Source organism: Pinus tabuliformis, chromosome X (genome assembly GCF_031772625.1).
Source record: "Pinus tabuliformis cultivar Carrire ecotype Pingquan chromosome X, CPIR1, whole genome shotgun sequence".
In the NCBI taxonomy this organism is placed as follows: domain Eukaryota; kingdom Viridiplantae; phylum Streptophyta; class Pinopsida; order Pinales; family Pinaceae; genus Pinus; species Pinus tabuliformis.
The window spans coordinates 523957777-523984475 of NC_142308.1; the positions used below are offsets into that span (position 1 = coordinate 523957777).

Consider the following 26699-nt stretch of genomic DNA (forward strand, 5'->3'; position numbering starts at 1 on the left):
AAATATTGCTAAAAAGTAATTTTACTTGATGTGTTATTTCCCTTTTAGCAGGGTTTGCATTTAATAATTGATAAAAGACAAATTCTAGCATTTTTTGTTTGTTTGTTAGGTAATGTGAGTCCTAGATGACTGGCATGCCTAACCTATGGCTTGAGTAGCCATGACCCAAGAGCATTTTGTTGAAAATTGGTTGTCATTGATGTCAACTCCAGCAGAAGCAAGAAGAGTCACATGCTCTTGTTATGTCATATGATCGTGAAAATGTATGTTAGACCATCATCATCTGATAGTAATCATCATGCCATATGATACGTAACTCCTCATGGATGAGGAGATATGCCCCCCTAAATATGAAGCTCTGAAGTCTTAATAATTAAAAAATGCCTAAGTATAACTTAGGAAAATTGATTAATTAACAACAATTAATTGAGAAAAATCGAGAAAGCTCTAGAGACTCGCACGAATCGAGTCTAAGATGATCTTAGTTGTTGATAATGATTTAATCATGGTCTTTGGTGCTCCAATGAGAGATTATAAGAGCAGATCGATGGGTTGGAGATAGACACAGTTGTGAGATGCATCGAGCAAGAGGGAGAGTGAGTATCCTTGGAAGATCGAGCTATCCAGCGCAGTGATTCAGCGAGGAAGTAAGCTCGAGCCAAAGCAATAGTGATTGAGGTGGCAGTAGCAGAGTTTTGGTGGAATTCTAGTGTCGAAGAGTCAACAAAAGGGATGCTGCATTATTTCTCAGTGATGCAAAGGCAACACAAAAGCTTCAGAGGTCCAGTTTGATTCAGCCAGAGAGGAAGTTGATTTAGGTGCTAGAGGCCGGGAAAATTTCAAGGAGGCCAAGCGAGTCATTTCCAGAGGTAGAATCAGACAGAACGACAAATTCCTAGTTCCACAGATAGTGCGAGTAGGGCCTACACAAGCATTGTGCAGAGGCTGACGTGGGGGCATTTTGAGTAGCTCAGTTGGGCCAGTTTCTAGAGCCAGATTAGTTGTGGAGTGAGACTATTTCTCTCACAAATATTTTGGCCAGATTTTTTTGCTAGAGGATTGCTAATAAGGCATCTAAAATATTGTACTTAGATTTTACTGTTGCATAATAATAAAAATAAACCCTCACTTGTTGCACGTAATATCCCCAATTTTGATAGCATGGCAGTCACTAAGGAATTTTGCCAATTTTAGTAATATTAATTAAAAAGGAGAAAATATTATTGGATAAAGGTGGTTAATATTATTTTATTGAAGAATAGTGGCAAATTATTATTTTATTAAATGGTGGCAAAAGTAACTTAGTGGAAAATGGCCCCCACCAATAAAATAATATTAAAAAAAAGGAGTCTAGAGGCATGAGGATAAATTATAAAAGGAGGATGGACTCATTTTGTGGATTATCTTTTGACTATTACACTTCACATTACATCTTCTCTTGGAGTTGTTTAGCACAAGAAGAGAAGTGTTGTTTAGCACAGGAGTTCCAAGTGGAATTCCACCCTCATTTCGGAGAACTTCGAGTGTCTCCCTAGTGAGGAAATTTGGGGAGTCCAATTCAGGATTTCCACAAAGCTTTATTGCAGGTGTTCACCCAGTTTTGCACACTTCCTGGGTGTAGAGGCAGTTTGTGGAGCTCAAATTTCTTTAGCTAGAATGAATTGGGAGATCCGATGATTTGCAAAGAGATTTCCTACCTTGAGACCAGAATTTTGGTAGTGTTTTGCAAGGCAAAAGTCTTGGCCATTTGGTGGGCCGAATTTCTCCATTCTGGTAGTGCGCAGAGCTCACTAGAGAAAGCTTGCGTAGGGGAAGAGGGAAACTAATTTCCGAAGGAGATTGGCTGGAGGAGAAGGTAGATTCCAGAGGGGATTTTGTGTGGAATTTTAGTGGCATTACAACAGAGGATTTGGGAGTTTCTAGAGCATTATTTCTCAGCAATGTGTGTAGCCAACCAGAGGGCCACTCACACTATTTGGTGGGCTCTCTCGTCACTAAAAATCAGCCCAAACATTTTCTGGGTTTTTTTGGGTATTTGGAGAGGAGTCTATGGCTGCATTTTCAGCATGATTCAGACAACATTTAGGACAAAAATTCACTTTCTTTCAACAATGTGTTTTACTAGTCAGCGAGCAATTTGCACCACTTTGTGGGTTTCTTGGAGAGTTGGTTTGGGGCTAATCCCTTTTTGGGTTTTGTTGGCCTTGTTGAGAAAGTGCACTAACTAATTTATCAGAATTTTCTGAGCACTTCTGAGGGCATATTTTCCATTTCCTATCTGGCAACAACAAAAATTTATTAGGTCAGCACAAAAATTGGGGAGGTGCTTCTAAAACACTTGGGCTTCATTATTATCACTTGAGTTTTCCCTTGCTTTCATGTAGCAAGCCCAGGTTCTACTATTACCATCTATTGTACCCATTCTGCTCATATTAATAAAATGGCTCAGAGCTTGGTTCATATTTCTGGTGTTTAATTCATGTGCTTGCATGTTTTTGAGATTGCAATTTGTAGTTAGTTCATAGTGTCTATTATTTCCTGTATTTTCCTATTAGGAATATTACAATGGTATCAAAGCCTTGATCTTGGCCTAGTTGTAGGTAGCCAACAAGATCATGGAAGATTTGGGTATGTATGCACAGTGACGGGTGAAACCATAGACAAACCCATGGTTCAAGGGAGATTCAGTATGGAGGAATTCTGGGGTGGAATCTTTTGGAACAATGATAGGTTGGCCCAGTTGAGGAGGGTGATAGACCTAACCCATCCTCATCCTTACAACAGAGACACTAGAGGTGTACAGGCCGTGGGGGTGCAACCATCTAAACCATGCGGAAAAATTCGACCAACTCAGGGTACCAAATCTCCACAAAAGGAGCAGGCAGTACAGGGATAGTTAGAGGGTGAGACCAGGAGGCGCTTCTGTTGGTGGATACCTGGTTTTAGATATAAAGAGCCTGACGAGGAGGTTAAGTATGGGGAAAAGGACATGTTAAATTGGCAACTAGGGCCAAACTCCATGTGGGTCGGCTTATTTATGGAAGCTGATATTTTTATTGGATCCATCTCATCGAGAGGTGTAGGATTGATCCAAAGATCATCCGATTCTGATAAGTATTTATGGAGATATGAATTTATTTTGTTTATGTAATTATTATCAAGCCGACCAGCTCTTATGTAGGCTCTAGAAGCCCAAACATCATGTCTATTCAATCATCCGATTTTAGTATAAATAAGAGAAGATTTGGAGTCATTAAAACAACATATTCTTCAAGTGATCTCCTCCTCTCCACGTCTTGGGTTATTGGTGAAGGAGAGACACTAAGAAGAATACGTTGGCCTTGGATGATACCCTAGCTGCTGTACGTTGTGGAGATGATGATCTAGCCGCAGTTCTGTTGTGCCCTAGCCACAGTTCAGACGTGCCTTAGCCACAGTCAACGTGAGAATCTGCTCCTGGAAGAGCCGCAGTCATAACGCTAGTTATGAAGGACCATGAAGCCACGTTCATCTATGTATCATACGCACAACACTTATACGCTGTCAATGGTGCCACAGTCATCAAATCGCAGTCAATAGAGGCTATAATGTTCTCGGATCTGTAAGCAGTTCTTGAAGTCATTTATACGCAGGTCATAAAGATTAATACACAGGTATACATCACAATGGAAGGTTATAACTCGCAGTTATATATGGAATGTTGTTAGTCGCAGCTAAGGTATGAAGCCCGCAATTAGATCATATATGGAACGCTGTTAGCTGCAACTATGGTATGAACCCAACAGTTGGGTCATATATAGAACCTGTTGTTTGGAACGCAGTCATATATAACCCGCAGTTATATATGGATCGCAGAACCTGCAGTTTGAAACTGGAACCCACAGCTATATGGAACACAGTCATATATGAAATTGGAACGCAGTCATATATAACCCGCAGTTATATATGGATCGCAGAACCTGCAGTTTGAAACTGGAACCCACAGCTATATGGAACACAGTCATATATGAAATTGGAACGCAGTCATATATAACCCGCAGTTATATATGGATCGCAGAACCTGCAGTTTGAAACTGGAACCCGCAGCTATATGGAACACAGTCATATATGAAATTGGTACGCAATCACATATGGTAACTACGCAGTCATGGCTCATAGCATGATACGCAACAATCGATGTAGGCGGATCTAGCAGCACGAAGGAATCCACAGTAGGGTATGGTCCAGTCATGGCACAATCATTGACACTCTCGGTGTAGAGTGGATCTGGCAGCATAGATCTGGGCTTAGAGACTCTAGTCACGCAATTTCATGAAGACTTATTCATGGAGACAATTAGCAGTCTATGGAGACTCCTTACGATGTAGATCATGGAGACATCAATGCACTGTCATGGATATACACAGTCATGGAAATATCCATATGCTGTCATGGAGACATAACAGTCTCAAGCATACTTGTGAAGGCAAGAGTCTATGACACTCTTTGTCTCAGCCTACAGTCATAGTCCCATCATAATCATGATGAGAAGGATTCCATTGATCCCACATAAATGCACGGCATAGTGATCTCAGTCATAATAAAGGATGGCTAGAATGAACAGTCTAATATCATGAGCAAGTGCAATTGCAGGATATGTAGAAACCATCTCTGTAAGCAATCTCAATAAGGAGCAGCATGATGATGGATAAGATCATGGACTTAGGCAGCATGATTAGTGCAGCATGGTGCAATATGCAATGGCACAGCAAGAGAACCAGGTGAAGGAGTCACCTTGGAGAATCAGTTGAAGTAGAATGTCTTCAACTGATCTCATCATTATACAAAATGATCTATGCTAGATCTAGATAAGTCAAAGTGTTGACTTCTATTGTAAATGTGCCCTCTCTCTCTTTCTCTTTCTCTGGTGAACTTTGAAGATAAAAGAAGATTTGATCAAAGGGTTTCCCCACACATTGTGGGGTTTGTCCTTGGCTTGCGCCATATCTTGTGTCCTCTTGTCTTGGCTTGTCTTCTGCATATTATATTTATGTTCTATCTGAAGTTTATCGTAATGTTGATGTGATTGCTAACTGTGAAAATTTAAATAAATTGCTCTAGCATAGAACATACCAAAAATTAACATGGTATCGGAGCTGAGGCGAAGACAATGCCCAAGCAAGAGTGAAAGAGCAATCACCGAAGATAGTTGGGACAAGACAGAAGGATCAATGGGTTCCTCATAATTCACCTAGGGTGAACTGGTGAAGTCAAAGCAGAGAATGTTATCAGAATAGCGCAGCAGAAGTTTCTGATGGCCCATCTAAAGATCACTTCATTGGGAAGTTCAGGCGGATGCCTTAATAAAATAAGTTTGGCCGTTATGCGAAGGAGTGTCCGAATGGCAGAGACACATCTCTTGATGAATATAACAATCATTTCTGGGACATCTTCAATGATCAAAGGATTGACTGGTAATGCAGGTCATCAAGGAAATGGTCGACTCTTCCACGAAAGCAAGAAACCCCAGAATCTCTTTTATGTACCTGATCGCAAGAAGAACCTGATGTCCATCTCGGAAATGGAAGTCAAAGGTTACAGGGTGGCACTTATCGATGGAAAGGTACGTGTTTGAAAATAGATCTTTCAAAGATGTTTTTGAGTTCAGGGTTGTATCAAGTTGCAGGAAGTCCACTAGGGACCATGTCCATTGACTCAGCACCGGAGGTCTGTGAGTCAGATGGTGACTAGGATGCCTGAATTCAAAAAGGAGCATGAAGGTACATGTCTGAAATGTACCGAAGGAAAATATTATAAGGGGATCATTCCCCTCATGCAGCAGGTCCACCGGCTTGGAACAACCCGAGGAGTTTGAGACTCATGATCGGGAATCTCATGTATACAGGTGGAAGAAAGCCCTCTATGGCTTGAAGCAAAACACCTCGGGCGTAGTATGAGAGGATTGATAGCTGTCTAATGCAGCTGAGATTCACTAGGAGTGAAACCGATCCAAACCATTACTCGAAGGTTGTAAAACCTCTCTTACCGGCACCTATGTCTGACAGGTGCAGACCCTCTCATTTATAGGAGACAGAGGGAGTTGGATTCTGAATGTGAGAAGATAAGCTGCAAGCTTGTGACTGCCTCGAGGATCCTAACTTTCAAAAGTTATATGGTAATGATGTCGGACCAGATTTGGGAAATGCCTTTGAGTTTCATAAACTCATTCGCGTTGATGTTCTTGGAGAACCTCCGTCCGGACATCTGTGTTGCAGTTAGCATGGTGAGCTCATATTTGGTTGAGCCTCACTAGATTGGTGCCAAGAATCTTCTAAGATATCTTCAGGGCACAATCGCTCATGGATGGAGATACACTGGCAGAAATATGAAACCACATGATTATTCAAATGATGAGTGGGCAGGTAGTATGGAGGATCACTAGAGCACTTCTCAGTGTTGTTTCTCTTTGGAATCTGCCTCGATATCCTGGATGAGCAGGAAGCAGAAGTCGGTGACTCTGAGCACCACCAAGGCAGAATACATTGCTGATAGTATGGCCTTCTGTGAGGCAGTCTGGTTGCTGAAGCTCTTCAGTGAGCTGTTTGTACACATGATGAATACCACTGTGATTCTCTGTGACAACCAGAGATGGGATTCGATTATTGAGGAATCCCGTATTTGACAATGCTCCAGCAGATAGACATCAAATACTGTCTTATCTGGGATATGGTAAGTCGATGATCAAGGAGGCTCCATCGAACTGAGATGATGTACAGGACAGAGCCCCGAGGAAAGATCAAATTTGTGATTTTCCTGAACGACTTGGAGTCATCGAGAGACCTTTGAAGAAGGGTCCTGCATGTTGCATACATTGAGCTCTGGGAGCTCTGGGGGGCTTGCAGTTCTACTGGAGCAACATACGACCACAGGGTGACTCACCCTCCCCTGGTGGTGCGCACTGGAACAAGATGATTCGCTCTCTTGTGGGACAAGATGATTCGCTCTCTTGTGGAACAGGATGATTCATTCTCCTGTGTAGCAGGATGATTAGTTCTCCTGTGAGGCCTGGATTGATGTGTTCTCCATGGCGATTGTAGCAGGATTGATGTGTTCTCCTGTGAGGACAGGATTGATTAAGTTCTCCTGTCGAGGCATCCTACCCATGCAGTCTGGGACTCATGGGAAGTACCTCTCATCTGATCAATGAGCAGGGAAATGAAGTTAGGGACCATAGTAGTACCGATGGACGCATCGTTGTATCTACCGTACTCCCTACGCTACGATGACCTCCATTGATCTGGGATCAATGATACTGGTCTGGGACTAGTGGTAGAAGTTGTACATACTATGACGCTGACTTCGGGTCGGCTGAGACTGGTCAGGGACCAGTGGTACATACTTCGAGACTGACTTCGTGTTAGTGCAGTACTGGTCTGAGACCAGTGAGAGTCGTACATACTATGACGCTAACTTCGGGTTGGTTGAGAGTCAGACTAGTCTGGGACTAGTGGTACGCACTCTGAGTCTAACTTCGGGTCAGTGGAGAATGGTATGAGACATTCTCGATCAATTCTTCTTATTCATAGTTCAGCAGAGCAGAGCTAGCAGAGCCAGTAGAGTTGAGCAGAGCCATCAGAGCCAGCAGCACTGAGCGGAGCTAAGCAGAGCAGAGCTAGCAGAGCCAGCAGAATTGAGCAGAGCAGAGCTAGCAGAGCCAGCAGAGTTGAGCAGAGTTGGGCAGAACAGTGCAGGGCACTGATGGCAGAGATAGTACAGTCAGACTTATGGATCAATGGATGGAGTTCTCCCTAGTTGAGAGGGAGTGTTAAATTGGCAACTAGGGCCAAACTCCATGTGGGTCGGCTTATTTATGGAAGCTGATATTTTTATTGGATCCCTCTCATCAAGAGGTGTAGGATTGATCCAAAGATCATCCGATTCCGATAAGTATTTATGGAGATATGAATTTATTTTGTTTATGTAATTATTATCAAGCCGACCAGCTCTTATGTAGGCTCTAGAAGCCCAAACATCATGTCTATTCAATCATCCGATTTTAGTATAAATAAGAGAGGATTTGGAGTCATTAAAACAACATATTCTTCAAGTGATCTCCTCCTCTCCACGTCTTGGGTTATTGGTGAAGGAGAGACACTAAGAAGAATACGTTGGCCTTGGATGATACCCTAGCTGCTGTACGTTGTGGAGATGATGATCTAGCCGCAGTTCTGCTGTGCCCTAGCCACAGTTCAGACATGCCTTAGCCGCAGTCAACGTGAGAATCTGCTCCTGGAAGAGCCGCAGTCATAACGCTAGTCATGAAGGACCATGAAGCCACGTTCATCTATGTATCATACGCACAACACTTATACGCTGTCAATGGTGCCACAGTCATCAAATCGCAGTCAATAGAGGCTATAATGTTCTCGGATCTGTAAGCATTTCTTGAAGTCATTTATACGCAGGTCATAAAGATTAATACACAGGTATACATCACAATGGAAGGTTATAACTTGCAGTTATATATGGAATGTTGTTAGTCGCAGCTAAGGTATGAAGTCCGCAATTAGATCATATATGGAACGCTGTTAGCCGCAACTATGGTATGAACCCAACAGTTGGGTCATATATAGAACCTGTTGTTTGGAACGCAGTCATATATAACCCGCAGTTATATATGGATCGCAGAACCTGCGGTTTGAAACTGGAACCCACAGCTATATGGAACACAGTCATATATGAAATTGGAAGGCAGTCATATATAACCCGCAGTTATATATGGATCGCAGAACCTGCAGTTTGAAACTGGAACCCACAGCTATATGGAACACAGTCATATATGAAATTGGAACGTAGTCATATATAACCCGCAGTTATATATGGATCGCAGAACCTGCAGTTTGAAACTGGAACCCACAGCTATATGGAACACAGTCATATATGAAATTGGAACGTAGTCACATATGGTAACTACGCAGTCATGGCTCATAGCATGATACGCAACAATCGATGTAGGCGGATCTGGCAGCATGAAGGAATCCGCAGTAGGGTATGGTCCAGTCATGGCACAATCATTGACACTCTCGGTGTAGAGTGGATCTGGCAGCATAGATCTGGGCTTAGAGACTCTAGTCACGCAATTTCATGAAGACTTATTCATGGAGACAATTAGCAATCTATGGAGACTCCTTACGATGTAGATCATGGAGACATCAATGCACTGTCATGGATATACACAGTCATGGAAATATCCATATGCTGTCATGGAGACATAACAGTCTCAAGCATACTTGTGAAGGCAAGAGTCTATGACACTCTTTGTCTCAGCCTACAGTCATAGTCCCATCATAATCATGATGAGAAGGATTCCATTGATCCCACATAAATGCACGGCATAGTGATCTCAGTCATAATAAAGGATGGCTAGAATGAACAGTCTAATATCATGAGCAAGTGTAATTGCAGGATATGTAGAAACCATCTCTGTAAGCAATCTCAATAAGGAGCATCATGATGATGGATAAGATCATGGACTTAGGCAGCATGATTAGTGCAACATGGTGCAATATGCAATGGCACAGCAAGAGAACCAGGTGAAGGAGTCACCTTGGAGAATCAGTTGAAGTAGAATGTCTTCAACTGATCTCATCATTATACAAAATGATCTATGCTAGATCTAGATAAGTCAAAGTGTTGACTTCTGTTGTAAATGTGCCCTCTCTCTCTCTCTCTCTTTCTCTGGTGAACTTTGAAGATAAAAGAAGATTTGATCAAAGGGTTTCCCCACACATTGTGGGGTTTGTCCCTGGCTTGCGCCATATCTTGTGTCCTCTTGTCTTGGCTTGTCTTCTACATATTATATTTATGTTTTATCTGCAGTTTATCGTAATGCTGATGTGATTGCTAACTGTGAAAATTTAAATAAATTGCTCTAGCATAGAACATACCAAAAATTAACAGGACATGCAAGAGTGTGGGGAGCGCATTGATATACCTAGTATAGCATAGGAGTCACCATTGTTGGAGACCTCTTTGATAGCACTGGTTGACACCTTAGCGGAGAGAGTAGAGCATACACCCATAGAGCCATTTGTTGATGAGGTGTCATTCCTAGTTGGGGTTCTAAGAGACACAAAGGTACCCGAAGCCATGATTGAGTTCCCAGATGGAAGCCACCTACAACAACATGGAGAACACATAGAGGGATGTGAGCTAGTCATGGAGGGCCAGTCTGTGACTCATGTTGAGCCCATGGGGGAGGAGGACGAGCAGTCATCTTTTGGGCCAACCACCGATTTAGAGCAGACAGATGCACAAACCGTCAGTAGAGTTGCAGTACTTCCAAACAGTAGCTCTCTTTGGGCTTATATAAATGGGGCTTGCAGCATTGCTAGGCTACCCTTGCACAGTGGAGAGAGAGATGCAGAGTCACCTTGACAGATTTTATGTGTTGACCAGGATGGTGAGATGAGGCGACATGAGTTGTGCAAGGTGCAGCACTCACAGGATGGAAGGCTTGTTCTATGTGCGGGAGTTCGTGCATTCGATCCCTCTCTTGGGGTTGGATGGAGAGAGATTCTCAGTTGGTACCCGGTGGAGTGGGTTGGACTCATGGAGATGGTCGTAGTTTGGAGTGAAGCTTAGTGGGAGCTCTCAGACACGAGGATACTGGAGGCCCAGGTTGGCATTGGGATCCAGGTGGGGCTTCCTATCCGATATCAGACATGTGGGATGGCTATGGCATTGATGAGGTAGTCGACCCAGTGATTGAGCACATGCATTCTTTAGGGGAGTTCCAGTCAGCACTAGCGGCTAGGCAGTTTGTGAGCAAACTGCATGGGTTGTCTTGAAATGTTGGTTTCGCATGGGGTCACATGATGATTAGCATTCTCTAGCGGGAGTTGGTTGGAGGAGGTGGCATGGGTAGGTCACCATATCGGGCATTGTATGGAAACGTTGTTCTCCCTGTTAACGCTCGAATTTGCCCCAGGCTGAGGAAGGCAAAACTCAAGGCAATATCAAACCACGCTCAGCCTCGTAGCTAGCCCTACGAGGACAGGAGAGGGCTCTCTCCGGGTCAATCTCGGAAAAATATAATCAATGAGGCTCGAGATGACTGAAATTGTAACTAATATTAGGCTAGGTATTAAGTGCAGAGGTTTAAAGGTGATTTTTTGGGGTTTTTGTTGAATCAAAGGGAAAGGAAATTTTGGGTGCGGGGATGAGACACAGTTTTTGCAGAGGTTTGATTGGAGCAAGGTAGGCAATTGTTTGATGCCTTAAAAGCTAATGAGGTGAGTAGATCAGACAGGTGAGGAGCTAAGGAGAGCAAGGAAACCTCAAGAATTCTCCTTAAACAGATGAAAACATAGGAGATCAAACAAACTTAAAGGCAGAGCATTACAGATTATGAATTCTACCTTAACACTTCATTTGTTCAATTGCAGAAGATGAGAGAAGGAAAATGATACACATAACAACTTACAAGTACTGAAAGAAGCACACCATCAAGACATAAAGCCACATGAATTCCAAACAGTGCTGCAAAACCCTGGTCTTTCCTTTGCCAAAATGCTGAAGTAAAATGTACAATAGAGTCTCAAAACCTTTTCCCCAAGAGTCCAACCATGAAAATGACTAAGAAAATACATAATATAGGCAAGCCAACCCATTCCCTTGCCTCTAGGGGTCGAGCTCATCATCCTAGGAGCTGTTTCAACCAATTCTAAACAAAGCACTACAATCTAGGCAGTCAAAACAACTTGCCTCTATAAGGTAGGAAACTGATTCATTCATTTAATTTTCACTTTTTAGTGAATGAATCTTCTAGAACAAGTAATAAAGTGCCAAAATTACATCATGTTTCATTAATTACATCAAGAGGAGTGAAAAAATCACATCACAAGTCAAAACTGGTCAAACTGGCTTCGTTTCCTGAGCTGAAGATGAAAATTGTGCCAAAAAAAACCCTGTGCGCCGCGCGCCTGAGCCCTATGCGCCGCGCGCCTTTCCACCTGTTTTTGGGGCACTTCCCGGCATCCAAATTGAGCTCAGGTTGGCTTGTTGGAAAGCCCTGGATGTCTACTTTCCAACCCAAGTGGAATTTTCCAATTTGGTGTCCATTTTCCCCTCCAAAAGTGCATTCTCCCGGAAGTACTTCCTGTTGGTGCAAAAGGTGGCAGAAAGGTGATTTTCATGGTGTTTTTGAGCCTTTTGGTCACCCAAAACTTGATGAAATGCTTTGGCCATAGCTTAACATGTATATTTCATCATGACAAATCCAACACTACAAGACATTTGTGATTTGGACCTCCCAATCTTATGGGTCGTGCGCGGCGCACTACGCGTTGAGCCAAAAAACCTGTTTTTAGGACAAAATTTTCAAAAATGACAAAAATTTCTCCGAATTTGCTCAAATTCGGAGTAAAGACCCTCTATCATGTATTGTGCCCCGCCAATGAAGCCTCGACCAAAATTTGGAGTGCATCGTGCTTTTTCCGCCGTTTTAGTGCCTTGCTCAATCGCCTCTTAAGGATCTTCATTTTTGCTTTGCAAACATGCATGTGAGCCCAATAGTGAGTTTTCATATGACGAAGCATGTCCTTGTCTCTGTTTGCCTTCGCCAACAATTTCTCCAAATGAATGTTCACCCGGATGAGCATAGACTCTCGATCAATCGGTGTCAAATCACCGGGTCTCTTTCGGGCCAATTCTCGGTCTTCCTGGATTTACCGTAGCTCATAAAGTGTATGTTCATCTTCCAGCTGTTTGTTGCGCTGCTCCAAGTAGTTGATCGTCCACTTAGCCATCTGCAATTTCTTTTGCAGCGAGTCATTTTCAGCCCTTTGCTGTCGGATGATCTCTTTTAGCTCCGAGCTAGGAGAGCTCGCATCAAGATCAATGATATCCGTGTCCTGACCTCCTGAAGGACCCTCATCAAACATGGGCCTCTTGCCCCTATCCTGGATCTGTACCTGTGCTGAAGAAGAAGGCGAGACCCTTTCCACATGATGTGGAGATAATACTCGCTGTGCTGATGAAGTCAACGAGACCCCTTCCACCCCAGGTGGAGATAGTACTCGTCGTGTAGATGCAAATAAGGCCCTGTGGCCTCGCTGGTATGTCACATATGGAGGAGCACTTATATGCTCAGTCTCGGGAATGCCTGGCTGGTGTGAAGGCGCTCCCTCATCATGAACTATCTCGGGAGGCGGCTGTAGCGCTGCGAAGTAATCACGGGAGATGAAATCCTCCCAAGTAATGCCCTGCTGTGCCAACTGATGCATCACTATGATTTTGATCAACGCATAATGATATATGCTCTTATGCTGATGTGCTAGGCTCTTCCTTTGTACTAAAGGCACCATCCTCTCTATGTTGCGACACATGAAAAACGGAATGTTCATCATACGTACCCTCGTGAAATGCATCAACAAACGGACATGGTACGCATAGAGACGCGAGAATCTGCCCTCGCAACTGAAATATCGAATGATGAGTTTCATCAATGGTGCATACTCATCCCTCAGGAATCTGAAAGGAAAAACTGCGCTCAAGTGTCTCATATACCCGGGTTTGATATATGGCTCATAGTAGAATCTGTCTAACAGCTGGCATTTACTCCATTCCTCCCCTACATTTGGTATCCTGGTGGCCTGAGCAATAGTCTCGGGTGACAAGGTGAAATTCACTCCGGCAAGGTTTACATGACCATCCTGTAAATGTAGAACAAATAAATGGACTAGTTCCTGATGATGCTGGATTTGTGAGATCATCTCACAATATTGAAAACATGATTGATGCCGAAAACAATCCATTGCAAGTGGGCAAGCTTGCAATTGGGCCAAAGAAGTAGGCTCCTCCCTGACATGCTGACCACTTTTGCCACCTTTGTGATACCCCCGTGGCACATTTGGCACATTTACCTCCGGTGTAGAATCACTATCATACTCCTGCTCATAGACTGACTCGGTCTCTGACATGTCTTTGAAAACAAGATAGCTGGAATATATATGCTGATGTGTAAACTGCGTGCACAATTGCCTGTAAACTGTTCTTTTGCTCTAAAAATGCTATGACCAAGGGGACACAAATGCACAAGGGAATATTAGGAAAGGGGAAACATTAGGGAATTAGGGAATTTGGAAATAAAAACAAGGGACTTAGAGAAGGGAAGGGAAATGATAAGGATAATGTGTTTTGTAATAGAGGTGAGGGACTAGGATTTGAGGGATTATAGTGTAGGATGAAGGAGGGAATTAATGGGGAAAAATAAGGGTGAATTTGGGAATGGGAAACAAAGGGAAATGGAGAAATAATGACAACCTTGGTTACACTCTGTTTTTGAAACCCTTACAACAATTTTTTGCATTCAAACCCTACAGCAATTTCATTGACAAGGAGGGCTTTCCACTTGGATTTCTAAGGCAAACATATCATGAACCCATTACATTTATCTTTCAAAAACCAAGCACAAGTGGTGGATGTGAGCCTACCTGCAATTTTGTGCGGAGAGGAGGCGAGTTCATGCGTTTCCAAGCAAATTTTGGGCTTAAACCCCAGTGCGCCGCGCGCCTCACCCAACGCGCCGCGCGCCTCTGATGCGCCGCGCGCGTGTATTTTTACACTGCGATTTTTTGCCTGATGCACCGCGCGCCTAGTCCAATGCGTCGCGCACCCCTGAAACTGCTCCAACTTCCTCACAAACTCACAATTTCGCTTTGGAATGATGTTCTTCACTCTTGGCATGCAAAATGAGTTGAAAATGTCATGAAATATCTTTATAAAGACTCCCTTTTGATTTTTGCTTGGTCCATGACCCATTTTGTAATGTTTTGTCGTTGACACTTTTTCAGGATTAATAGACTTCTGACCTTTTTGGTTTCCTCCTTAAATTTGGTTGAAATAATGATTTTCTTTGCAATTCTTTGCAGGGATAGTTGTGATATGATCTGGCAAAGGAGACCAAGGCTGCGCTTGGACGATTCAAGAACTGAAATTTTTGAAGATTTTTACAAAAATGAGATGACGACTTATCTTCAAAACAGAGTTTTGAAGAGAAGTCTTAATTTATCTGTATAATGATGAAAATTATTGAAGTAACCACCTATCAAGGACATCCCTCTGGCCTGCTGGTCTTCTTAGACTTTGCAAAACAAGACTGACTCAACCCAAGACCTAATGACCAAGAACCATTGTTATGACCCAGAAATTTGAAACAGGACTGTACATGACCTTTGAAGACTTGTTTTTATGAATAGACCTGAACCAGCAGTGCCAAGCACGAGGGGAATGAGTAACACAAACCATTCCGTCAGAGTTATGGCATGCCTAACGAAATGCAACTAATCGAAACTGATGGGACACCTAAACATGAAATGCAAAAAAGAGCTTTGATCTCTAACGGAGGGATAACTAGACAGACTCTAACACTCCCATTGAGGTATTGGGCTCAGGAGTCACTGAGGATCAGCATAGCAGAGATATCCCCTCTAGCAGGTGTGGAGTTAGGCCGCTCAAATCTACCAAGATGGATGAGGAGACATGACGTGCGTCATGTTGGATTCACTAGCTGAGTAGCAGATACTTTGGCACATGCGGGATACCATATGTTACAGGGTCGTACGACAGTAGAGGATTGCACAGATTTATGTCGTAGGGTCCAGTGTTATATAGAGGGATGTGGCCTAATGCATACAGACCCAATTTTAGACCATAGCATCCAGTGGTGTGCAGGGCAATGCAGCGAGGAGCAGTGGCCTGCAAAGGAGCATGGAGATGCATGGTGGTGTGCCATAGCATGTCGGTTTACACTGTGGAGTAGGAGTGACTCGCATTGCATTGAATACCTGCGGGGAGTGTCAGGTACAATGGCACAAGCAGGACACAAGATGGTACAATAATAGCAGGGGGTATCTAGCGACGTACAGGGGTAGGCCACAATGTACAGTGGCATGTCGAGGAGTACAGGGATGCTTGGTGGTATGTAGGGGTGTATGGTGCTGCACCGCAGGGTCTTGAAGTGTTACCTCCAAGGAGACTTATGGACGAAGATACCAGGCATACCTTTGAAGTGTTACCTCCAAGGAGACTTATGGATGAAGATACCAAGCATACCTTTGGGTGTAGTTCACCAAGGATCGATGGGGACGCAAATAAGCGACACTTGATGGTATCCATGGGGACCCACATGCTTGTCCCTCTTCTACATCACTTACAGGCACAGACGATTTGGTTGTTGTCCTTTGACACTCTAGGCACGAGCAGCAGGGGACAAGGAGCTAGCCCGACATATTTGGATGACTTCTCGACAACGGCATTGGGTCGGTGCGCGAGTTGACAGCCACAGGTTGGGAGAAGAGCTAATCATCTATAGGGGTGGCATATCGTTCATCATTAAGCCTATGCCTGGGGAGCTGGTCACGAAGGAGACGTGTGTCACTCTTTCCACAGGGCAGTTCGAGACCATGCATGAGCAGAGAGGATAACATATATGGCTAAGGCAATTTTCCAGTATGTGTCCCGGCTCCAGACATTGTATTGGCACATTATTGAGAGGGCGGATGGAAGACTTAGTGGTGATGGTTGGCAAGACCAGGATGGATCCACATACACAGAGTCAATTGTGAGTATCAGATACCCATCTATTGGCTGCATTCAGGGGGTAGCTATTTGGCACATGTTGTTTCTAGCAGTCATCAGTACTATGCAATGGCAGGCACAAGGCAGTTTAGCATGCATCAGATTAGTTCATGATATACAGAGCCTATATATTGATTGCATGCAAGGACTAGAGACAAGGCACAGATGGATTCCAGCAGTTATCAGAGCTATGCCACAGCATGTTTGGCTATGGAATCCAGGGATTCAGTTGGTTGATAGATCACTCTGTCTCGTGATGAGCAGAGTCATTGCAGAGAGTGATCTAGTTCATTGTTGGGTTGACACATGGGGGTTCGCGGAGGCCTTCATCATATGGCGAGGTAGGCTTTCCCTATTACTGTATAGGTTCGGGGTTAGATTTGGATGGGTAGGCTTTAGCATCATGGAGATGCCTAGGCAGGATGTATTTGGCCTTTGTCAGTATTTCACCATTGGGTTCCAGGAGAGGAGGATACGATATGTGCACAATGGGCAGTTAGTTGTAATCAAAGCAGCGCAGCATCAACATGGTGGTATCTTTTTGAGATTAGCATGGGACATTGGTATCGAGGGATTCATTTATGATAGGATGGTGCAGAGATTCAGGGTGACTAAGTGGCACATTTGGGACCTCGGTATTGTTTGCAGTGACAGTTTGGGTCAGCAAAGAGAGGGAGCACTTGTTCGAGCATTGCTTGAGGACAAGCAATTTTTGGCGAGGAGGACTGTAATATCCCCAATTTTGTGAGCATGGGAGTCACTAAGGAATTTTGCCTAATTTTAGTAATATTAATTAAAAGGGAGCAAATATTATTGGATAAAGGTAAGTAGTATTATTTTATTGGAGAATAGTGGAAAATTATTATTTTATTAAATGGTGGCAAAAGTAACTTAGTGGAAAATGGCCCCCACCAATAAAATAATATTAAAAAAAAAGGAGTCTAGAGGCATGAGGAAAAATTATAAAAGGAGGATGGACTCATTTTGTGGATTATCTTTTGACTATTACACTTCACATTACATCTTCTCTTGGAGTTGTTTAGCAGAAGAAGAGAAGTAATGTTTAGCACAAGAGTTCCAAGTGGAATTCCACCCTCATTTCAGAGAACTTCGAGTATCTCCCTAGTGAGCAAATTTGGGGAGTCCAAATCAAGATTTACACAGAGCCTTATTGCAGGTGTTCACCCAGTTTTGCACACTTCCTCAGCGTAGAGGTAGTTTGTGGAGCTCAAATTTATTTGGTTATAATGAATCTGGAGATCCGATGATTTGCAGAGAGATTTCCTACCTTGAAATTCGAATTTTGGTAGTATTTTGCAGGGCAAAATCCTTGGCCATTTTGTGGGCCAAATTTCTCCATTCTAGCAATGCGCAAAGCTCACTAGAGAAAGTTTGCGTAGGGGAAGAGGGAAACTAATTTCCGAAGGAGATTGGCTAGAGGAGAAGGTAGATTCGGAGGGGATTTTGTGGGGAATTTTAGTGGCATTACAGCAGAGGATTTGGGAGTTTCTGGAGCATTATTTCTCAACAGTGCATGTAGTCAACCAGAAGGCCACTCACACTATTTAGGGAGCTCTCTCGTCACTTAGAATCAACTCAAACCTTTTCTGGGTTTTTGTGGGTATTTGGAGAGGAGTCCATGGTTGCATTTTTAGTGTGATTCGGACAATATTCTAGAAATCCACTTTCTTTCCGCAGTACGTTTTACTAGTAAGCTAGCAATTTGTAATTTTGCACCACTTTGTGGGTTTCTTGGAAAGTTGGTTTGGGGCCAATCCCTTTCTAGGTTTTGTTGGCCTTTTGAGAAAGTGCACCGACTAATTTATCGGAATTTTCTGAGGACTTCTGAGGGCAGATTTTCCATTTCCTACCTAGCAGCAACAAAAGAAATTTATTGGGTCAGCGCAGAAATTGGGGAGGAGCTTCTACAGCACTTGGGCTTCATTATTATCACCTGAGTTTTGCCTTGTTTGCTTGTGGAAAGCCCAGGTTCTACTATTACCATCTATTGTACCCAATCTGCTCATATTAATAAAATGGCTCAAAGCTTGGTTCATGTTTCTAGTGTTTATTCATGTGCTTGCATGTTTTTGAGATTGCAATTTGTAGTTAGTTCATAGTCTCTGTTATTTCCTATATTTTCCTATTAGGAATATTACACTGCACCAGTTTTTCCTTCGGGGTTTTTCCGGGGACTAATAGTCCAAAATATTGGTGTCTATTTAATTTTGTGTGTGCATCTATTTTTTCAGTTCCAGCATTTTATTTAGCTTCTGCAGAATTTATTTGTGAAGAATTATAGCGTGATTTATTCAGTATTAATCAGAAAATTAATAAACTGCTAACCAGTTAGAAGAGTAAATTCCAAATGTTGTGATTCAAGGAAATTTTCACACACTGGTCATCTCTCCCCTGTCTATGTGACAATTAGTTTCTCGATTGTAACATCTAAAGTTGTTAGTGGAAGCAGAATTCCATTGTTGTCTTAATGATTGTCTTCCTTGCCTTCTTTTGCTTTTTCTACTCTTTGTGAGTTCTCCAAAATACAATGCCTACTAACGACCACTTTTCATTCAGTGGGATAATATATTTTATACCCTCTGTATACATTACCATAACCAAAGAAAATACATTTTTTCATCTAATTTGTTCTTTCTCTCTCTTGGAATGTGAACAAAAAGCAGCATAGCAAAGCACTTTGAAACATTGAATATAAGGTTTCTCACCTGACCATACCTCCTCCACAATTTTACCATCTCTCGATCTGGCCAATAAACACATGGGTGATACTTCCCTCTTGATAGGGATTAAATTCGTTCTTTCAAACATCCTCTTCAAACATTATGCACAAAGGAGGCAACCATAATCTTTTCTTCTTCTTTTTGTAATATTAGGAAACCACAGGTCTTTTATTTTTTTACTCTTTGCTTACAGAGTTAATTCCTTTTTCATACACCGTGCACTCCTGCATTACTTTGTCCTTTTACAGTCCCCAAAATGTGTGGTCTCATTTATTTGGTCTCTGTCTTCACAAGCTCCAAATTGTCAAAATGGCTCTCATACAATGATAAATTATAACAATAACGAAGGGAATAATGGAGAATGGTGCACGATAGGCTATAGATTAATCATGAATGAGGTAATAAACACACAATTAAAACATAATTGATTCAACTGCCAAAGGAATGGGAGTGTGCATAAATCACTAACTACGTAATTACATGACCTGAGCTTGAGTTACATTTTCACTTTTACTATTAACATAATCTCACTTTACTTCATCAGTAATTATATTCTAACAAATGATTTATTGTCGCTCCAAGATTTTGTAACTAAAAGTGTGTGCTTTGCACATTATAGTAAATAAGGAATACTTTATTGTCTTTTCAATTTGTGCATAGCTTGATTTTCTCATCCATCTCGTGTTATTGTACCACATAATTTAAAAAGATTGTATTAAAGAACATTTAAGGGCAATAACAATATTAGATACCTTACTCTGTGTATAAGGTACACTACACTGAGAATTGTGTTTGAACCATAGTTTTAAAAACCGTTCCGGTCCAACCGGTTACCGGCCTAACCGGCCGGTTGGGAGGCTCACCGGTCAGAACCGGTGAAAAAACCCGGTTTACAGCACCCTTTGCCCGGAAAATTGCCCTAACCGGTAAAAACCGGCCGGTTTAGGGCGGAACCGGCCGGTTTATTGCTAACCGGCCGGTTCCGTCCTAAACCGGCCGGTTTATGGACAGGCCGCCGGTCAAGCAAAAAGCGCAGCGGTTTTTTGGAACTGAGGGCGGTTTAGGGGTTTTGGGGGTGAGGGAAAGGGATTTTCCCTCCAAAAACACCCTCACACTTGCTATAAGACACCCCTCTCACTCTCATTTGTCTCACACAACTGATTTGGAGTGTTTGTGAGTGTTTGTGAGTTTGTTTGTGAGCTTGGAGAGTGTGGAGTTTTTGCTGAAGTAGTCATCTTGGAGTTGGAGTTGGAGCTATTTTGGAGATAGTGTGTAGCTGTCAGTGGAGTTGCCATCATCAAGAGGAGGCTAAGGGAGCTACTTTGCATTTCCAGGTAAGGATTTGCACTTGATAATTCCTCATTTGGGTCTGCTGTCCATGAATTATTTTTTTTGTGCTATAAACTTCTCACTTCAATGATCTATCATCTATGCTAAGCCTATGAACTCTCTAGCTCTATGCTATCAATTTTTGTAGCTTGCATGTGCATTTTTTTTCCTACATTTATCATTGGTTTTCCATGTTCCTTAGCTGCAATTTTTTTTTTAAATGGCAGATTTCTTTGCAAATTGTTATTATTTCAAGCAAACATGGCTCCAAAAGGAAAGGACAGTGCATGGGTTCATTGTGATGTAATTGAGGGAAAAATGATATGCAAATTATGCCATAAATCTATTGGAGGTGGGGGTATTCTTAAGTTGAAACAACACTTGGCTGGGGTAAGAGGCCAAGTAAAGCCATGTGATGCACCAAAAGAACTGTTAGGTCCTATTAGGGCAGAATACATTGCCAAGCTTGAAAAATTTTATGAGGATAAGGCTAGGGAGAAGGCCATCCAAGATGAAATTGCAAGGAAGAGGGAATTAATGGAAGCCATGAATCTTATGAAAGAGAGTGGGTATGATGATTATGAGATTCAAGACTCCACTTCTATCCCTTCCACCAATGACCCCTTTCACTATGTTCATCCTTCTGTTGGAGTTGGCCAACCATCAAAAGGAGCAAAGAGACCAAACATCCAAAGTTATTTCTCATCTTCTGCCAACATTGCCTCTTCTAAATCTAATCCCACTTCCTCCCAGCCAAGTTCTCAACCCACTTTGGATCAGCATTGGAAAAAACAATGCAAAGAAACTTCTCACCAATACATTGCTAGATGGTGGTATGATTCAGATATCCCATTTAATGTTGCTCGCTCACCTTATTACCAAGCTATGTGGGACTCTGTTATAGCTGCAGGAAAGGGCTTCAAAGGCCCTAGTATGCATGACTTGAGGGGAGCTCTTTTGCAAAAAGAGATATCTTCCATTGATGAGTATTTGGCTGAGTTTAGAGAGTCATGGGTCAAAACAGGTTGTTCCATTATGTCAGATGGATGGACCGATGGAAAGAACCGCACTATCATTAATTTCCTTGTTTCTTGCCCTCAAGGAACCATGTTTTTGAAATCAGTTGATGCATCTGATAGGGTAAAGGATGCAAGCCTTCTATTTGAGCTTTTGGATAACATTATTCAGGAAGTTGGGGAGCAGCATGTTGTGCAGGTCATCACTGATAATGCCTCAAACTATGTTCTTGCTGGAAAGATGCTTGAGGCCAAATATAACACCATATTTTGGACTCCATGTGCTGCACATTGCATAGACCTCATGCTTGAGGATATAGGCAAGGTGGAGTGGGTAAAAAACACTGTAGAGCATGCCAAGTGCATTACAAAATACATTTACAACCACTCATGGGTATTGAGCCTAATGAGGAAACACACTGGAGGCAAAGAGCTTGTTAGGCCTGCAATTACGAGATTTGCAACTCACTTCCTCACGTTGCAATGTCTCAATGGTCAACATAGAAACTTGCAGAAAATGTTTTCCTCTGATGAATGGTCTGAATCTCGGTGGGCTCATAGACCAGATGGAAAAGACACCAAAAAGAAAGTGTTAGACACTTATTTTTGGAAAAGGTCTGTAGAGCTTGTGAAAATTACCGAGCCCCTTGTTAAGGTGCTAAGGTTGGTGGATGCGGAAAGATTGGCCATGGGCTACATTTATGAAGCTATGGATCAGGCAAAGGAGCAGATACGGGCAGCTTACAATGACAGGTTAGCTAAATATGGCCGTATATGGGAGATCATTGATAACAGATGGAACAATCAACTCCATCGTCCTATACATGCAGCCGGGTATTTTTTGAACCCAAGGTATCACTATAAAAATCGGCTAGGAGATCAGCATGATGGGGAGGTCAGAGCTGGATTGATTGATTGCTTGGAGCGCATGGTCCCTAACCATGTAGACCAGTTGGATATACATAGACAGCTTACTATTTTCAATCAAGCAAGTGGTACTTTTGGCAAAAACTTGGCAAAGATGGCAAGAGATGTGGACCAACCAGGTAAGCAATTCCAATTTCCATTTTGTTTTTCATTTCAAGTTAAAATTGTTTACGTTCTTTACAATTCAAATTATAAACTAAGTTACTAATTATTGTCTTTTTCTTTGCAGCACATTGGTGGGAGTCATTTGGTGGCCAGTGTCCTCAATTGCAAAGGTTTGCAATTAGAGTCCTCAGTCAAACTTGCAGTGCTTCAGGTTGTGAGCGCAATTGGTCTGTTTTTGAGCGCATACACACGAAGAAGAGAAACCGTTTGGAACAAAAACGGTTAAATGATCTTGTTTTTGTGCAATACAACCTTCAACTGAGGAGGAACCAAATGATGAGCAAATCACCTGATCTAGATCCCATTGTGTTGGACGATATTGATCCAACATCAGAATGGGTGGAGGAGACTGAAGATCCTGTGTTTGAGGCTGATTTTGATATCGACATGGCTTTAGCGGAGGATGAGGCAGATTATGTGGCGGCATCAGAACCAGGATCAGTAGCGGCATCAAGGAAAGGCAAGGAACCAATGGAAGGCACTAGTCGTGCAGGTCGAAAAACTCGTGCTTCCATTAGGTCCACTTCTATTGTCATTGGTGGCATTGATACTGATGTTGCAGATGAGGCAGAGGCAGCCTCAGACTCTGAACCAGATGATGTCTATGTAGCTCCTGATGATGATCCTGTGTCTAGTAGTGGTGATGGACTTGATGATTGATCATGTGTACACTGTAGACTTGTAGTAGGCCAATGGCCTCATAGCTTGCAGCATTGTTTTTGGACTTTATAGGCCATTTAGAGCCTCATTTCTTATGTATTTTTCTATTTTGTCGATGATATGTATTGCACTCGGTGCCATTTTGATATATTCACCTTTGCATGGTATATAAATGAGCAAACTTTGCATATTTTGTCTCTATTGGCTTGGAATCATGGTTTTACATCTTAAAAATAGTTTTGTTTCATTAAAAATTAATTATTTAATGTATTTTTTAAAAACCGGTTCGTTTAGATCAAACCAGTCCCGGTTAGACCGGTTCCGGTCGGTAAACCGGTTCATTAGGTGGACCGGTCCGGTCACCGGTTCCGGTTTTAAAAACACTAGTTTGAACTTTGAATGCTATTATAGGGAATCTCTACCTAAATATAAAATTCCTTTAAGAGGAACAAAGCAAGTTTACAGACAAGCATGCATTGAATAACAGAGGAATATGTGGAATGTAGTTACATACAAGAGCTGCCCATGTCGTACATCCTCATCCACCGGATCTTTTGTTATAATCAGAAGGCACCAATACATGACTGTGATGATATTTGCTATAAGAAAACTCGCACATGATAAATTATCAGCAAGAAAGTTTGCAGTGTTGGCCTGTCACAAACAACACCAAAAAATTTCAGAAACGTCACATAACAATAGATGATCTTCTCTATCTCATAATTTTCAACTCTTCAATTACAGATCTTTACAGTGCCTTTCCATCATGGAGTTGTTCTTACACTATAGTTTGCAAAACACTGTTATGTCGAGTTGAGTTTTGAATTCTTCTAGAACCGAGAGAATTAGTAAATTCTGAAAACTTGTTTTAGCTTTTCTGGAGTAAAAGAAAATTATGAATGCTTTGAAGTTTGAACAATTATTTTAATCTTACCATGATCAAGAATACTTCAGTAACAGTGCAAGAACAGACAAAAATTGACATCCTCGATTCAAGGGGATATTGGGATCCCAAAAAATAAAAAGAATACAGAGTCTGATCACTGCAATGTTTTTTGGACATATCAACATTTTCTAAAGATGTTCTCATACTTTAATTTGCATTTAAGCATACAGATAACGTGTTATAAAATTTTCAAAACAAGAAATGTTAGAGAGTAGTGTCAGTATATGTGGAATCTGATAACATTGCTTAACCTCACTCAACTCAATAACAAGATAGACATATGAACCTAACAATATTTCCTGCCCAGTTACATTGAACTATCTCTTATGCTAATGAGCTTATTGATTTCACATGCAAAAAAACATGATCCCGCGTTTTTGACAGTTGAGGTGAACAACTCACTGAAATTTAACCTAGTAGCTAATATAATGTCGCAGAAATGTGAATTTTAATAGTCAAAAGACTCTAAAGATGCTTTTACACAGTGCCTGTCTGAAAAGACACAAATGTTTGCCCAGAGAGAACTCATTCGCTCTGTAGTGCTTCAATATGGGGAAAAACGAGCATTGAATGCAGAATCTATAAAAATTACAAGTAATGTATATTCATAGTTCCACATGGCTAACCATGGAATATTGAAACTTTCTTGATGTTGCACACTAGGAATAGAACACCAAGACAGCTATTAGTACCTCCAAATGTCTCATTTATGTCCCCTTTCTTCAGGACTTCTTCAGGGCACTTGAGTAGTTAGAACTAGCAAAGAAAAATTCATCTATGAACATCTTTAACATGCATAATGTTTACTATTCAAATTACAGTAAATCAATACCTGTGGAAAAAGGTCAGAAAGAAAGCTGACAAAGAAGGCTATCATTTGAAAGGTGAACCCGCAAAATGTCAAATACTGCACCATAGAGACAGTTCATCAGAAAAACAAATTGAAACCCAACTAATCCATAAAGTTTGTAAAAAGCAGAATCCCCAACATAAAACATATTACAAAATGTGCCTCATCAAATTGAAAGTAGAGAAGAATGATAAGACATTTGGCAGCTCTTTAGACATCAGTTATTCTTGCAATCTTATAAATGTTTCTATAATATCCAAACTATTTTGCAACATGTTGAAGAACTTGAAATTGAGACAACAATAATGAAAAATAAAGGAAAAGCAAAATCTTGCATAGATGACCACATCATAACAGGGGCCTTCAACCCACCAAGTCTGAGGCTATCTGGATTGGTAAGATGCAAATTACAAGGTATCCCAACTTAGGAGATTAATAGAATTATGTCTGCTATATAAAATTGCAGATTTCCCTCATGGTTTGTGGCAATGAGATAACCCTCCAAAGTTCTCATTTAGTGAAGTAAATGTTCGGATTTGTTTGTTGTTGGGCTGTGGTCTAGCAACAAATTGAAGCACTTGTTATTAAATTATGCACATACAGACAATAATGGTAGAGAGAGAGAGAGAGAGAGAGAAAGTTTGATATAATTGAATATCATAATGTATACAAAATCAATGATACACCTTGTGATATTTTGAGATAGTAATCACCTTGTTGGCAAAATTGTCATTGATGGCAAAGGTTTTATATACCGTTGCTAGTGTGTCTTAAAGTTGAGTATGTATTGTTGTGTTTGCAAAGAGACAGAGGAAGAAGAGCATATGTGAAGCTGATTTGAGAAAGAAAAGGCTGATTTGAGTAAGAAAAGGCAGAGAGAAAGAGATGGAGGTATGCAGAAATAAAGACAAGGTAAACCGACACATTGTTTCTTTTATGTATCAAGGAATTGTGGTCTCCTTTCAGGTAGTAACCTGAAAAAGAGCAGGTTGGAGCCTGTTGAAGTGGAAGTAGGAGATTCCAAGCAAGTTGTAGCTTGCAGAACAAATTGAGGTAGGAGTCACCTGTACGTTGTAGCCTGCAGAAAATTGATGTAAAAGAGCAAGTAGGAGCTTCCCAGCAAGTTGTAGTTTGCAAAATAGCAGAGAGATTGGAGCCTCCAAAATCTAATGTAATAGAGGAAGTAGGAGCTTGCCTTTGCATCACAACAACAACAAAATTCATGGTTTTCTCCCTTTATGGGTTTCCACTTATATCTAGTGTCCACATGTGTTGCTTTTGTGTGATTATTTTTATCTTGTTTGTATGTTAAATCTGTTGTTCATATGATGTATTGTTGGTCGTTTAAGTGTTTAGATAATCATTTAAAAAAAAGTTAATTTGTAAATTGATGTCCATGAATGCACTATACTGATTCACCCCCCCTCTCAGTATAGTCAAGTTTC

The 26699-nt window shown here is 41.6% G+C and overlaps 2 protein-coding genes across 6 annotated transcripts in view; one reads left to right on the plus strand and one right to left on the minus strand.

The window, feature by feature from the left end:
* LOC149140999 (uncharacterized) overlaps window positions 1-26699 on the minus strand; it is a 270261-nt gene that overhangs the window by 153226 nt on the left and 90336 nt on the right. For all 5 annotated transcript variants that reach the window (XM_089447932.1, XM_089447931.1, XM_089447930.1 and 2 more), the window contains 2 exons: window positions 25237-25311; window positions 23973-24112 (listed from right to left, as the gene is read on the minus strand). In XM_089447932.1, the coding sequence (XP_089304058.1) occupies window positions 23973-24112; window positions 25237-25311 (215 nt within the window). The remainder of the gene's footprint in view (window positions 1-23972; window positions 24113-25236; window positions 25312-26699) is intronic.
* On the plus strand, window positions 21009-23884 carry LOC149141000 (uncharacterized). Its single transcript, XM_089448451.1, has 3 exons — window positions 21009-22752; window positions 22863-23038; window positions 23870-23884. Exons 1-3 carry the CDS (start codon window positions 21009-21011, stop codon window positions 23882-23884), a joined length of 1935 nt encoding a protein of 644 aa, XP_089304577.1.

Coding starts and splice junctions, on each gene's coding strand:
- LOC149141000 (XM_089448451.1), top strand. CDS start 21,009: ATGATATGCAAATTATGCCATAAATCTATTGGAGGTGGGGGTATTCTT. Junction 22,753..22,862: donor AAGAGATGTGGACCAACCAG/GTAAGCAATTCC, acceptor TTTTCTTTGCAG/CACATTGGTGGGAGTCATTT.